At 43.1% G+C, this 12,688-nt stretch overlaps 2 protein-coding genes across 2 annotated transcripts in view; both read left to right on the forward strand.

The window, feature by feature from the left end:
• Window positions 1-12,688, forward strand: part of Churc1 (churchill domain containing 1) — a 630,431-nt gene that overhangs the window by 96,705 nt on the left and 521,038 nt on the right. The gene's annotated exons all lie outside the window — the stretch shown is intronic.
• Fntb (farnesyltransferase, CAAX box, subunit beta) overlaps window positions 1-12,688 on the forward strand; it is a 75,445-nt gene that overhangs the window by 27,573 nt on the left and 35,184 nt on the right. Inside the window, exons 3-4 of the mRNA XM_005322798.5 lie at window positions 6,182-6,254; window positions 11,381-11,472. Coding sequence (XP_005322855.1) covers window positions 6,182-6,254; window positions 11,381-11,472 — 165 coding nt within the window. The remainder of the gene's footprint in view (window positions 1-6,181; window positions 6,255-11,380; window positions 11,473-12,688) is intronic.

Here is a 12,688-nt window from a genome sequence, read left to right on the forward strand (position 1 = left end):
TTTAGGGCTTCCACATGAATTTGGGGGGAACATAATTCAGCTTATGAGTATAGTTTCTGAGTGACCAAAAGAAACCGGATGGATATATGTCCCTTCAATTTAAAAGAATCATACACCTGAACATATTGATGTGTGTGTGTGTGCGTGTGTGTTACGTTTATGATTAAATGGAAGAGAATGAAAGAGAATTTCCATTGTGGAAGTGGTTACTAAAAGGCATTTTTTTCTGCCATTGGCTGTAGCTGGAGTTTGTCTTTGGATGAAATCAGCTGGAGGAGCTCAGCAGTCCCTCCCCAGCAGGACTCCTGGGGCCTGGTTTTCTGGGGTAAGGTTCAAGGTGAGAGTGAACCTTACCACAGAAAACCTTCCATGAAGGCTCATCTTTACACAGGCTCACATCTTGTCCCTAGGGACCAACCCAGGGCAAAATAAAAGATGATGAAGGATTCCTTCAGCTAGAGTCCATTTAATATCTTTTTTTTTTTTTGGTATGTTTTTGCTTTTTGTTTGTTTTCCTTTTTTTTTAAAACACTTATTTTTTAGTTTTAGGTGGATACGATATCTTTTTTTAAAAATAAATTTTATTAGTTTTAGATGGACACAATGCCTTTATTTATTTTTTATGTGGTGCTGAGAATTGAACCCAATGCCCCACACATACTAGGCAAGTGCTCTACCACTGAGCCACAGCACCAGTCCCACAATATCTTTATTTTACATTTATGTGGTACTGAGGATCGAACCCAGTACCTCGTGCATGCTAGATGAGCACTCTATCACTGAGCCACAACTCCAGCCCTATTTGTTTTCCTTTTGAGATGAGATCTTACTGTGCTGCTCAGGCTGGTCTTGAACTCCTGGGCTCAAGTGATCCTCCTGCCTCAGTCTCCTGAGTAGCTGGTACTACAGGTATGCACCTGGCTTTTAACTTCTTTTTTTCTTGTTTTGATAGTTTTTTAAATTTTCTTCCTTGTTTTTGACAATGCTGGGGGTTGAACCCATGACCTTGCTCATGCTGGTCAAGGGCTCTACCACTGAGCTATATCAACAGCCCTTTTTATTTTTTATATTGAGACAGGATCTCCCTGAGTTGCTGGGCTAGCCTCGAACTTGCAATTCACCTGCCTCAGCCTCCTGAATCAGTGGAATTACAGGCATGTGCCACCGTGCCTGGCTGCTCTTCTAAAATATATGCATTCATTTAATTGTTTAATTCAGCTACTAAAAACACCCAGTCCAGGCTGGAGATGTGACTCAGTGGTGGAGTGTCTGTCTGGCATGCATGAGGCCCTGGGTTTGATTCACAGCAACACACACACACCAAACAAAACAAAACAAAAAGGTCAAAAAAACCCCCATGTAGTCCAATAGGGAAGGCAATCTTGGGCTGAGGGATCCTCTGCCTCAAGGTGCATGTGAACACTGAGAGAAGCGATAGAGCAGAGCCCTGAGCCAGAGTAGACATTGTGTTCTCTGTCTGACCACCCTTCTCCTTGTGTGCTTGAATTCCAACTTCTCCTTTGAGGTCTGTTGTGGGTTTTTTTATTTTTTTATTTTATGTTTTTAATTGAAGGGACATAGATGCAGGGAGAACAGTCTTTTGTGTCTAGTGAGGAACTGACCTTACTGTATTCCTTTATTTCTCCTGTTCAAATGACACATGGGTGCTGAGAACCTGCTGCACACAGGTGCTGAGGCCTGCTGTAGATGCTGAAGACAGAGGTGGTCTCTCTTCACTTATGAAGTTACAGTATAATTCCAGTAAAATACAACCCCCCCACCCCATTCCTCTCCCCAGCATTATGCTTAGGATCTCTGACTTTTTTGTTATAAGAAAGTCAGTGTTCTCTTGCCTGACATTTCTAGACGAGGTCACTGATGTTCTCTTATGGTATAGAGTGTTCTATTGTCTCTTTCTTAGGTCTCTGCATCTCAAGGTATTTGGAATATTTGAATTCTTTTTTTTAACATTTATTTTTTAGTTATAGTTGGACACTATACCTTTATTTTATTTATTTATTGTTTTGTGGTGCTGAGGATTGAACCCAGGGCCTCGAATGTGCTAGGCGAGCACTCTACCACTGAGCCACAACTCCAGCCCTGGAATATTTGAATTCTTTTGTCTATTTTTCAAAAAGGAAGGAACTGACATATAGAAAATCCTGCTATGAATCTGCTGAGAATGAGCCAGGAGTTCCAGCTCTGAATTCTGTGCTTGCCCTCACCTGCCTTGGGTTTCTTAGCCTCTCCTTGCTAATGTCTCTCAGGCCTTCCTGGTTCCTCTTGTCCATCAGACCTGTCCTGGCCTTGGTTTCTTACCTGCTCACCCTGAGCCAGCTCAGACGGTGAACTGTTTCAGCAGTTCATTTACCTCTTTCTGTGTCTCCCTCCTCAGCTTTCATGCTCTTCCAATCTTGCTAGTCCTTCCTGTAGCATCCCACTAGCTCCTTTTGCTAAATAATCCCAGCAAGATTATCAAGGAAAAAAAAAATCACTGGCAGTGTCTGCTGACCTTCTTCACTAAATTTTATACTACTTAGTTTCCATTATGCCTTCACTAACTAACTGTCGTGCACACTTTTATTTCCCTAACACGTTCACCACTGCGGCCACTCCACAACTCTCCCATGATCCTGAGAAAATAGAGGCTATCTCACATGAGTTTCTTGAGTCTCCTCTTCCCCACTTCAAAGCCCTAGGTTTGCCTGCCTCCATACTCTGAAACGCCTTGTCTGCAAGGATGTAAAATCCTTCCATATTGCCAGACTCACATCTCCTGCTGCCCCAAATACTTCAGTAACTCCCTTTAAAAAGACATTAACTGTCTTTGTTTTTTAGTAACAACTTTAATGAGATGTAATTCATATATCACATATGAATTTACATCTGTTTCAAATGTAGAATTCAGTGGCTTTGTAATATAATCAGAATGTACAGCATCAACCACAGTTAATTTTAGATCATTTTCATTACTGTCCTCCTCAACCCCCAAGAAATCCTGTATCATTGCCAGCTCCTCCATCTCCCTCAGCCCTGGGCAACCCCTTGGTATACTTTCTGTCTAGGGGTTTCCCATTCTGGACATTTCACATAGTGAATCCTGTGGTATTTTTGACAGTTGTCTTTCCTTGGCTTGTTTTCAAGGTCACCCATGATGAAGCACAGTGACTGCCATCTGCTCTTAGGTTTGAGACCAGATTCCTTAATGCACTTATAAGTCCACATGATTTGACACCTCTGTTCCTCTCCAGTCTGATTTGTCTGCTCTCCGCCTTGTATACTTTTGCTCCAGCTTTGGATCTAAACTAACAGACACACGTGGTGTCCTCTTATCTATCTAACTCATGGCCTTCCAGACTTAGCTCAATACTCTTCCCTTTGGGAAAGTCTTTCTGACCCTTCCTTCCTTCCTGTGAGCTGTCACAGCCCACCATACTCCCCTGATCCCTGTTCTCTGGATGTGTCATTCACTCACCTGTGCGCACCTGGACCATAGCTTTACAGAGCAGTCAGCCTGGAACCCAGCACCAGACACTCTGCCTCTGCCTGCAGTGAGTGGGTGCTCACTGAGGCCTGGCCACTGGACGTTCCAAAAGAGAAACAGTCTGGCCTCTTCCTTTGCAGTTTGCTGTCACCACTCCCCTGAATGCCCTTAAAGGCCACCGGCCGGGCTGGGGATGTGGCTCAAGCGGTAGCGCGTTATCCTGGCATACGTGCAGCCTGGGTTCGAACCTCAGCACCACATACCAACAAAGATGTTGTGTCTGCCGAGAACTAAAAAATAAATAAATAAATATTAACAATTCTCTCTCTCCTCTCTCACTCTCTCTTAAAAAAAAAAAAAAGGCCACCGGTCATACTGTTGTCTGTTGTCTTTTTCTTTCTCTTCTCCCACCTTCTATGACTTCACCTGTCACAGCCTGCAGATAAGCATTCTCATTCTGTTTATGTAATCATGATCCCTCTTTCTGAGTCTCACATGTTGCCTTAGTCCATTTTTCTGTTGCTATAACAGAATGCCTGAGACTGGGAAATTTATAAAGAAAAGAGGCTTATTTTGGCAAATGGTTCTGGAGGCCAGGAAACACAAGAACATGAAGCAGCTGCAACTAGTTGGCTTCTGAGAAGGACCTTGTACTGCTTCATCTCAGGGTGGAAAGCCCAAAGGCAAGCAGGGCACGTGGGGAAGAGACAAAACATGACTATCAGCCTCATTTACAGCAGCTCTTGAGAACAGACCCTCTCCCCTGCAAAAGGCTCTAATCCCTTTTAATGACAATCATTGCTATACAGTCTGCCCCCTGCAACACCATTAAGAATCATATTTCAACCTGAATTTCAGAGGGTACAGACCATGTCCAAACCATAGCATGTATGCATCCAGCAGCCCTCATCTGAGTACACTCCATGTGTCCAGAAGTCCCCAGGCTGGCCTAGGCACTGAGCACTTTCTGGGTCAGCTCTGCCCGCTTCTGACCTTCCACTTGACTTAGCTTGCAAACACAGTGTCCAGTGCCCTTGGATACTTTCTCTACAGCACAGTTATGGCTTTTTAAAAGCTCTTCTGGGCTTCCTTTTTGCCTACTAAGTTGAGTGGAAATTCCTCAGCTAAGAGGAATTTCTTCCCAGAGCCCTATAAAAAGGGTCTGGTGCTTGTTCTCCCATTTCCTCCCACATTTAGGCCCGATCTCCCCACCTGTCCCTCCTTTTGTGCCCTTTGCGCTTGGCACGGTGCAGCACACTCGCATTACCTGCTCGTGGCTACTTCAACTTCAATGAAAATTTCTCCCTCCACCTGGGCTGTCTACTTCAAATTCTGCCTCTTCTGCATAGACTTTGCTGATCACTCTTTTCTTAGTGACATGCCTTCCTCCCCTTTGAACCAAAGTAGTATTTTTTTGTTTTTCCTTTGTGAAACCTATCATTCCCTTGGGTTTTTTGTTTTTGTTTTTTTTAGAGAGAGAATTTTATTATTTATTTTTTAGTTTTCGGTGGACACAACATCTTTATTTGTATGTGGTGCTGAGGATCGAACCCGGGCCGCACGCATGCCAGGCGAGTCACATCTCCAGCCCTCCCCACTTGTTTTTTAGTAATTTCTGTACTTACGTCATTTCCATCACTGAATCGGGAGACTTTCAGGGGTAGAGACTACATTCATGGCCTTATTCTGAGCATGAACAGTGGGAGTTGTAGAAACAGTCGAGTTGCCTACCTAGAAGAGGGGCTGTGGCTCTCCTTCCTTTTGTTTCTGCAGTCAGCAAGCACAGTGACTGTCTCAACATTCTTTTCCTTTCTCTTCCTTCCATAATCACTCAGACCCCTTTTGCAACACCAAACTAGAAGTGCTGCCTCTGTCTTTGCCTGTGCAGGTGGCCATGGGCGGCACATTCCTTCTCAAAGCCAGCAATGCTGACGTCAGTGCCAAGGACGTGACTGACTACAGAATGCAAACACCTCCTCTAGCCAGGGCTGTGGGTCAGCATGTGGGAGGTGGAATTTCGGGGAGGGAATAATGGATGGATAACTGAGGAGCAGGCCGGGTACAAAGTATACATCTTGGAGAAGTGATTCCAGAAGAAATGACAGCAGCTGAGCAAGTCAGGGAAGCAGCAAGACTCAGGTTTAAACTACTTAAAAGAATAGAGCTGAGCCCAGTGGAGAAAACCTGTAATTTCAGTGACTTGGGAGACTGAGGCAGGAGGATCACAAGTTTGAGGCCAGTCTCAGCAACTTAGTGAGGCCCTGTCCAAAATAAAAAGGGTTGGGGATATACATCAGTGGTAGAGCACCCCTGGGTTCGATCCCCACTCCTGGGGTTGGGGGGTGGGGGGAATTAAACATGAAGGATCACAAGTTAACCTGTTTTTAGTTAGATCCTGAGGAGCCTTCTGGGTGGATCGTCACTACCTGGATGTGGGGGCTCACTGCAGCTTTTCAGTTAGCCCAGGGTCACTTCTTTCAGATGATCTTGCTCAAGAACATCTGCCAGCCTGGTTTTCAGCGACTTCAGAGACACTGAGATGCAGGCCTCTGTTTCCGGGATAGTCACCCTTTGGATGTGCAGCAGTGCTGGGCACCTTTTAAATGACTATGGGGTGTGTCCTGAGGCTGCATGTGTGTGTGTGTGTGTTGGAAGCTTGGTCTCCTATCTAGGCTTATGTGCTCTTTGTCTTTCCAGGCTTATTTTGCAGAGAGAGAAGCACTTCCATTATTTGAAAAGAGGCCTTCGACAACTGACTGATGCCTACGAGGTAAACACGTTGTCTGCAGACTCTTTGTACCAAGTTCTTCACCAAGTTTCCCTCCTTTTTTACTATTTGAATGCAAAAGGCCATCTGATTTGACCTATTTTGACATGGTTCTGACAGGAACCTGGGCACTGTCATAGAGCTGAGACCCCATTCCAAAGGGTAGAACCAGATCTCCTAACATCTTGTCATCTCTCAGAGCTAGTAGATCACCCTAGACGGGATGTAGCTTTTGTCCACCATTCAGTACAGCTGAGCAGTTCACATACTTTCTCCTGATCCCCTGGGCAACTACTAAAAGTCAGTTAGTTACCTAGTCACCCCTAGCCTTTACTCTGTAAGCTGATCTAGTTCCTGAATCAACCAGAGGACCAGTACACTATAAGCCCAAACTTTGAGTGGCTCTTAGAGCATATTCGCAGAGGCCTTGGGTTCATGGAGGAGACTCAGGCAGTGGCTGGGAGTGGGGCCGAGTGACAGGCAACAGTTGAATATGAACAGGAGGGCTCCAGTCTCCCTGCCTCACTTTACACCCAGCAGATCTACTTTTTTAGGAGGGTTCTACATTTGATTATTATTATTTTTAAAATATTTTATTAGTTGTTAATGGACCTTTATTTATTTGTATGTGGTGCTGAGAATCAAACTCAGTGCCTTACATATGCTAGGCAAGTGTTCTACCATAAGCCACAACCCCAGCCCCTGATTATTTTTTATTTTATTTTATTTATTGTTAGTTGTAGATGGACATGGTGCCTTTATTTTGTTTATTTATTTTTATGCAGTGCTGAGGGTCAAACCCAGGGCCTCATGTGTGCTGGGCAAGTGCTCTACCAGTGGGCCACAATCCCAGCCATACATTTGATTATTTATGGCAAGGATGTGTCAACGTGAATGCCCATCAGGCCCAAGCAGGCAGCATGAGTAAGAGAATTGGCCTGAGTGGAGGCAGGCATGAACTGGAGGCCCCCCTCTATCTACCCGGTTCCTCTAGTTGATGCCATTGGGAAATGAAGACCCAAGGTTGCCAGATCGTGTTTTTTTTTTTTTTTCCCTCAAAATAAATTCAGAAATTCAAATTCTTATGTGATTTTTCCCATCAGTTAAACGTCACAACCAATTCCAGTTAAACAAACCAACAAAGCACATCCACAGGGTAGTTTTGGACTGTCAGCTTTCAGTTTTCACTCCTCAACTCAAAGCCTCAGTGGTTATTCTTTGTAACTATGAGGTTAAATGAGAAGCATGAGGTAGGTTGGTCTTTATATTTTATAGATAAGCAAACAGGTATAGAAAGATAAAATAAATTGTTAATAGCTATAAGACAAAGAGCTAGGATTCAAACATAGACCATATCCTTAGGAATGACTACAGTGGCCCACCAAACTGCCCACCACATGGCCGGCCAGCCACAGCTCAGACCATCAGCACATATTTTAAGAGGGCAGCTTGGTCCAGTGGAAAGGCCACCAAATTGAGAGCCTAAAAACCTAGGTTCTTGTTTAAGCTGCAACATTTACTGTCTTTATAATCTGGGAAAAAGTGTTCTCTCTGGACCTCCTTGTATACTTTTAATCTAAAACAGGGACACTATTACTACCTGTCCTGCCAAGCCTTGAATCTCAGTAGCCATGTATGACTTGCATTAGGATCAAGATCTGTCTCCATGTTGCTTTTGGAAACCTTGGCTAGCTCCCAGGCAGAAGTAGTTTCCTCCATGTGCTGCTTCAAGGCCGTTCTGCCCATTATAGTGGTTGTCAGGGGGTACGTCCACATGTTTCCATCTTGTTCCAGAAAGACATGAGGTAAACTGTGCTTATGTGATTGTCTCATTCGCTCTTCCTTGGCAGATAACCACATACATTTTTATCCCAACCATCCCAAGAATTAAAACCAAATTCCATTCATTATCATGCCCCCAGTGTCTATGCAGTGCTTGGCACGAGTGCATACTTAATCACATACTTGTTAAATTCATGAGTCAGTTAATTCAGAAAACCTCTGTGGGTCTATACTGGGGAAAGAGCAGCCCTTAACCTGCTGGTATGTGGAAGTCCTACTCAGTCTTCCTTAATGCCTGCCAGGTGCCGCAGTCTGGCTGGGCACAATTCAGGAGCCACTTGTCAAAAGAAACAAACTTTATTTTTAGAACTACACACGCCAAACAAAACAGCTCCTCAGGAAAAACCCTCAGAGCCCAACTGCCACCACCGGCTTCCCACAAGCCTCTCTCTCTACTCCCAGCCTCTCCCCCTCCCACAATCCTTCTGCTCTTGAGGCCGATTGGCTCGGTCGCATGGGCGGAGCCAAAAAAGTCCCCCAATGAGCAGCTCCGTGGTCTGAAAGGGCAGGGAAACAGCCCAATGAGCATCACCACAGAGGAGCCAATCAGCTAGATGTTGCTGGGGCCACTGTGAGCCAATCATCAGCTGGTAGTCTGAAAGGGCGGGGAAACAGCTCAATGAGCATCTCCAATGAGCATCACCACAGAGGAGCCAATCAGCTAGATGTTGCTGTTCTCCCTGTGGAAACACACAAACAGACCCCCGACTCCAGACAATTACTGGGTCAGGACCTTTCCATTGTCCTGTTAGAATATCCTTCCAAAGTACCTTGGGCTTATGCACATTTTTTGGACACATATGGAAAGGCATATAAGTCCTGATGAATCCAAATTTAAAAAGTTTAGAATAAAAAGGGTTATTTTAAGTTTATCTTTGGGGAATATATACCCCTTCCCAATTCCTTCTTTTTGCTTTAATAAGTACATTTTAATAGTTTGATGAGCTCTTTCAACTATGCCTTGTCCCTGTGGATTGTATGGGATTCCTGTTATATGAGTAATGCCAAATGTTGAGCAAAATTGTTTAAAAGAGGTAGAAGTATAACCAGGGGCATTATCTGTTTTTAACTGTTTTGGAATGCCCACAGTGGCAAAATTTGTAAGCAACGAGCTATAACATCTTTAGTTTTTTCTCCAGCATGAAGAGAGCCCATCAAAAATCCAGAAGAAGTATCAACTGTAACATGCAAATATTTTAATTTTCCAAATTCTGGCAAGTGTGTGACGTCCATCTGCCAAATATGGTTAGGTATCAGTCCTCTAGGATTGACTCCAAGATTAACTTATGGTAAAAAGGTCACACAATTTTGACATTGTTTTATTATTTGTCTAGCTTGTTCCTTAGTTATTTTAAAACGCTTTTGTAAAGTATTAGCATTGACATGGAACTTTTTATGAAAATTTATAGCTTCTTCTAGTGTAGAGAAAATATGTATGTCATGTGTAGTTTTATCTGCTAAATCATTGCCCAAACTAAGGGCTCCAGGCAATCCTGTATGTGCCCTGATATGTCCTATAAAGAATGGATCTTTCCTGTCCCAGATTAGACTTTGTATAGTGGAAAGCAAAGAGAAAACAGTAGAGGAAGGGGAAATCCTACCAGCATCTTCAAGGGATACTATAGCATTAACTATATACTGACTATCAGAAAATAAATTAAATACAGAATCTTTAAACATCACAAAAGCTTGTAATACTGCATTAAGCTCTACCTTTTGAACTGATTGTTTGGGTACTAAAAATGTAAAAGTTTGATCAGGTGTAACTACTGCTGCTGTACCATTATTTGACCCATCAGTGAATATATTTGGAGCATTCATGATAGGTGTTTTTCTTGTCATTTTTGGAAAAATTACAGGATGCGATGACCAAAAAGACAATAAAGGATTAGATGGTAAGTGGTTATCAAATGAAATATTAGATTTGCACATGATTATTGCCCAAGTATTTAACTCATTAGCTAACTCATCAATTTGATTCATAGTATATGGAGTAATAATTTTATTGGGAGAAATTCCAAACACTCCCTTTGGTGCTTTTATTCCTTTGAGTATTAATTGTCCTACAGCCCCAGGATACCTAGTAAGAATAGTGTTAGGAGAATAAGATAAATGTATCCATAATAATGGACCTTCTTGCCAAAATACTCCTGTAGGAATATTTTTTTGTTGGTAGTACAATAAATAATAAAGGCAAACTTATATCAATTCTATCCAAATGCATATTTTCCATATATGTTTCAATGATTTTTAATGCCTTTCTTGCTTCAGGGGTTAACATTCGGGGTGAATTTGGATCTGATGGACCTTTTAGGATATCAAATAAAGGTCCCAACTCTCCTGTTGGTATACCTAGATAAGGCCTTATCCAATTTATGTCTCCTAATAACTTTTGAAAGTCGTTAAGTGATTTGAGTTGATCTACTCATATTTGAATATTTGGTGGACGGACCATGGTTGAGGATAATAGAACTCCTAAATAATTAATTGGAAAATTTAATTGTACTTTATCTATTGCTATCTCTAGCTTATAATTTTTTAATAAGTTTTTAAGTGTGGCATAACATTCTAGCAATGTGTTTTTATCTTTGTGTGCTAATAATACATCATCCATATAGTGAAATATTTGTAGTTCAGGATTTTGATTTCTAAGTGGCTGGATTGCTTTATTAACATAAATTTGACACATAGTTGGGCTGTTAGCCATCCCTTGAGGGAGTACTTTCCACTCATATCTCTGATCAGGACCTTCATGATTTAGTGCAGGGATAGTAAATGCAAAACGTGGACTATCCTCAGGATGAATTGGAATTGAAAAAAAACAATCTTTAATATCTATAACTGAAACATACCAAGTTTTTGGTAAAGCAGACAATTGAGGAATCACACAAGAGAGAGAGAGGCTTGTGGGAAGCCGGTGGTGGCAGTTGGGCTCTGAGGGTTTTTCCTGAGGAGCTGTTTTGTTTGGCGTGTGTAGTTCTAAAAATAAAGTTTGTTTCTTTTGACAAGTGGCTCCTGAATTGTGCCCAGCCAGACTGCGGCAGCCAGGGAGGGACCCACTGGGTTTAAGTCCAGCTTTTTTTTATTCCATTGTCTTCTTCTCACAGATGGTCATTTTAGCTCCTGGCTAAGGCCACAAAGCAGAGCATCTTCATTCACTGATTGTTGTTCAAGCAAGGCCCTCCTCGTGGTCACCAGGCTGTGGAGAGTAAGACAGATGTAGCTTTGTCATTAGTGTCTTGGAATCATTCTGAATAGGGGTGTGTTTTTTTCTCTGTCCCTCTCAGTGTCTGGATGCCAGCCGCCCATGGCTCTGCTACTGGATCCTGCACAGCTTGGAACTCCTAGATGAACCCATCCCCCAGATAGTGGCTACAGAGTGAGTCTGGCTCTGGGGACTCTGGGGTGTTCTCTGGAATTGCATCTTGAATTTGGGGGTTCTTTTTTGTTTGATTCTGTTTCTGTTTTATTTGTTGTGAATGAAAAAAAAGCTACAAAGAAATCCTTGCCCTACTTTTGACCTCCAGCAACTTCCTAAAACTCCTCCACTTCAGAAGCTGGTGGGTAGAACAAGACTTTGAACTCCCAAGAGAAGGATTCTGGTTTCTTCTGTGCCCTTTTCTTTTGACTCTTGGCTCTAGTCTTTGAGAAAAAGTCTTCATCATCAGCTCTGGGAGAAATTATTTCATCAGAAAGTAGTTGTTGTTTGCCTAGCTGCTGTTGGAAGCATGTGCCAGTTCAGTGAGCAGAATTCCCTCGCCTTCCATAACACCTCCATGGAAGTGCCTCTTCCCTGTGCCTGGAGGGGCAGGTTAGCTCTTGATGGGACTGGATGGGTACTGCTTGGGATACTCATGCCATAACTCCGTTTTCTCAAACCTCTGATTGGACTAGAGATCTAAGCAACTGAGATTCTCTCCAAGCTGCTTGCGCAGATGGCATTCATGGAATGGCACCTCATTCTCAGAAGCTTATGACAATTTATATCTTTTAAAAAAAAAATTTTTTTTTAGTTGTAGATGGACACAATGCCTTTATTTTATTTTTTACTTTTTTATGTGGTGCTGAGGATTGAACCTAGTGCCCTCCACATGTGAGGCGAGCACTCTACCACTGAGCTACAACCCCAGCCCAACAATTTATATCTTAAAGAAGAAAAACCCTGATCTTTACTCTAGTCCTAGGGATACTTGGGCGGGAAAGGGTGGTCAGGAGTGGACCTTGGAGGTCCGCCGAGAGCAGGCAGGTGTTCTTGGTTTGTGTTTCTCTGCTCCCTCCAGAGCTCGCAGGGGCGAGGAACCTGGGATTGGAGTCTCCTGCGCCAGGTTTGTTTTTCTGTGCCCAAGGTGGCATCTGTGCCAGGGCTCATGGAGACTCACCAGAGCCCTCCCTGGTCATAGTACCCCTGCCTCAGTCACATTGTCAGGTCACAAGAACAGAACTCACATTGTCTTATTCATTCTCTCTTAACAATAACCTCTCATTCTTGCTTTCCTGGGCAGGGTGTCTTGTGATGAATGTGGATGGGGAAGATAATAAAGCATTAGGCCATTAACCCTTGTGATACGTACAGTGCTTTCTGAGGCTGAGGGAAA

This window comes from Ictidomys tridecemlineatus, chromosome 5 (genome assembly GCF_052094955.1).
Source record: "Ictidomys tridecemlineatus isolate mIctTri1 chromosome 5, mIctTri1.hap1, whole genome shotgun sequence".
NCBI lineage: Eukaryota > Metazoa > Chordata > Mammalia > Rodentia > Sciuridae > Ictidomys > Ictidomys tridecemlineatus.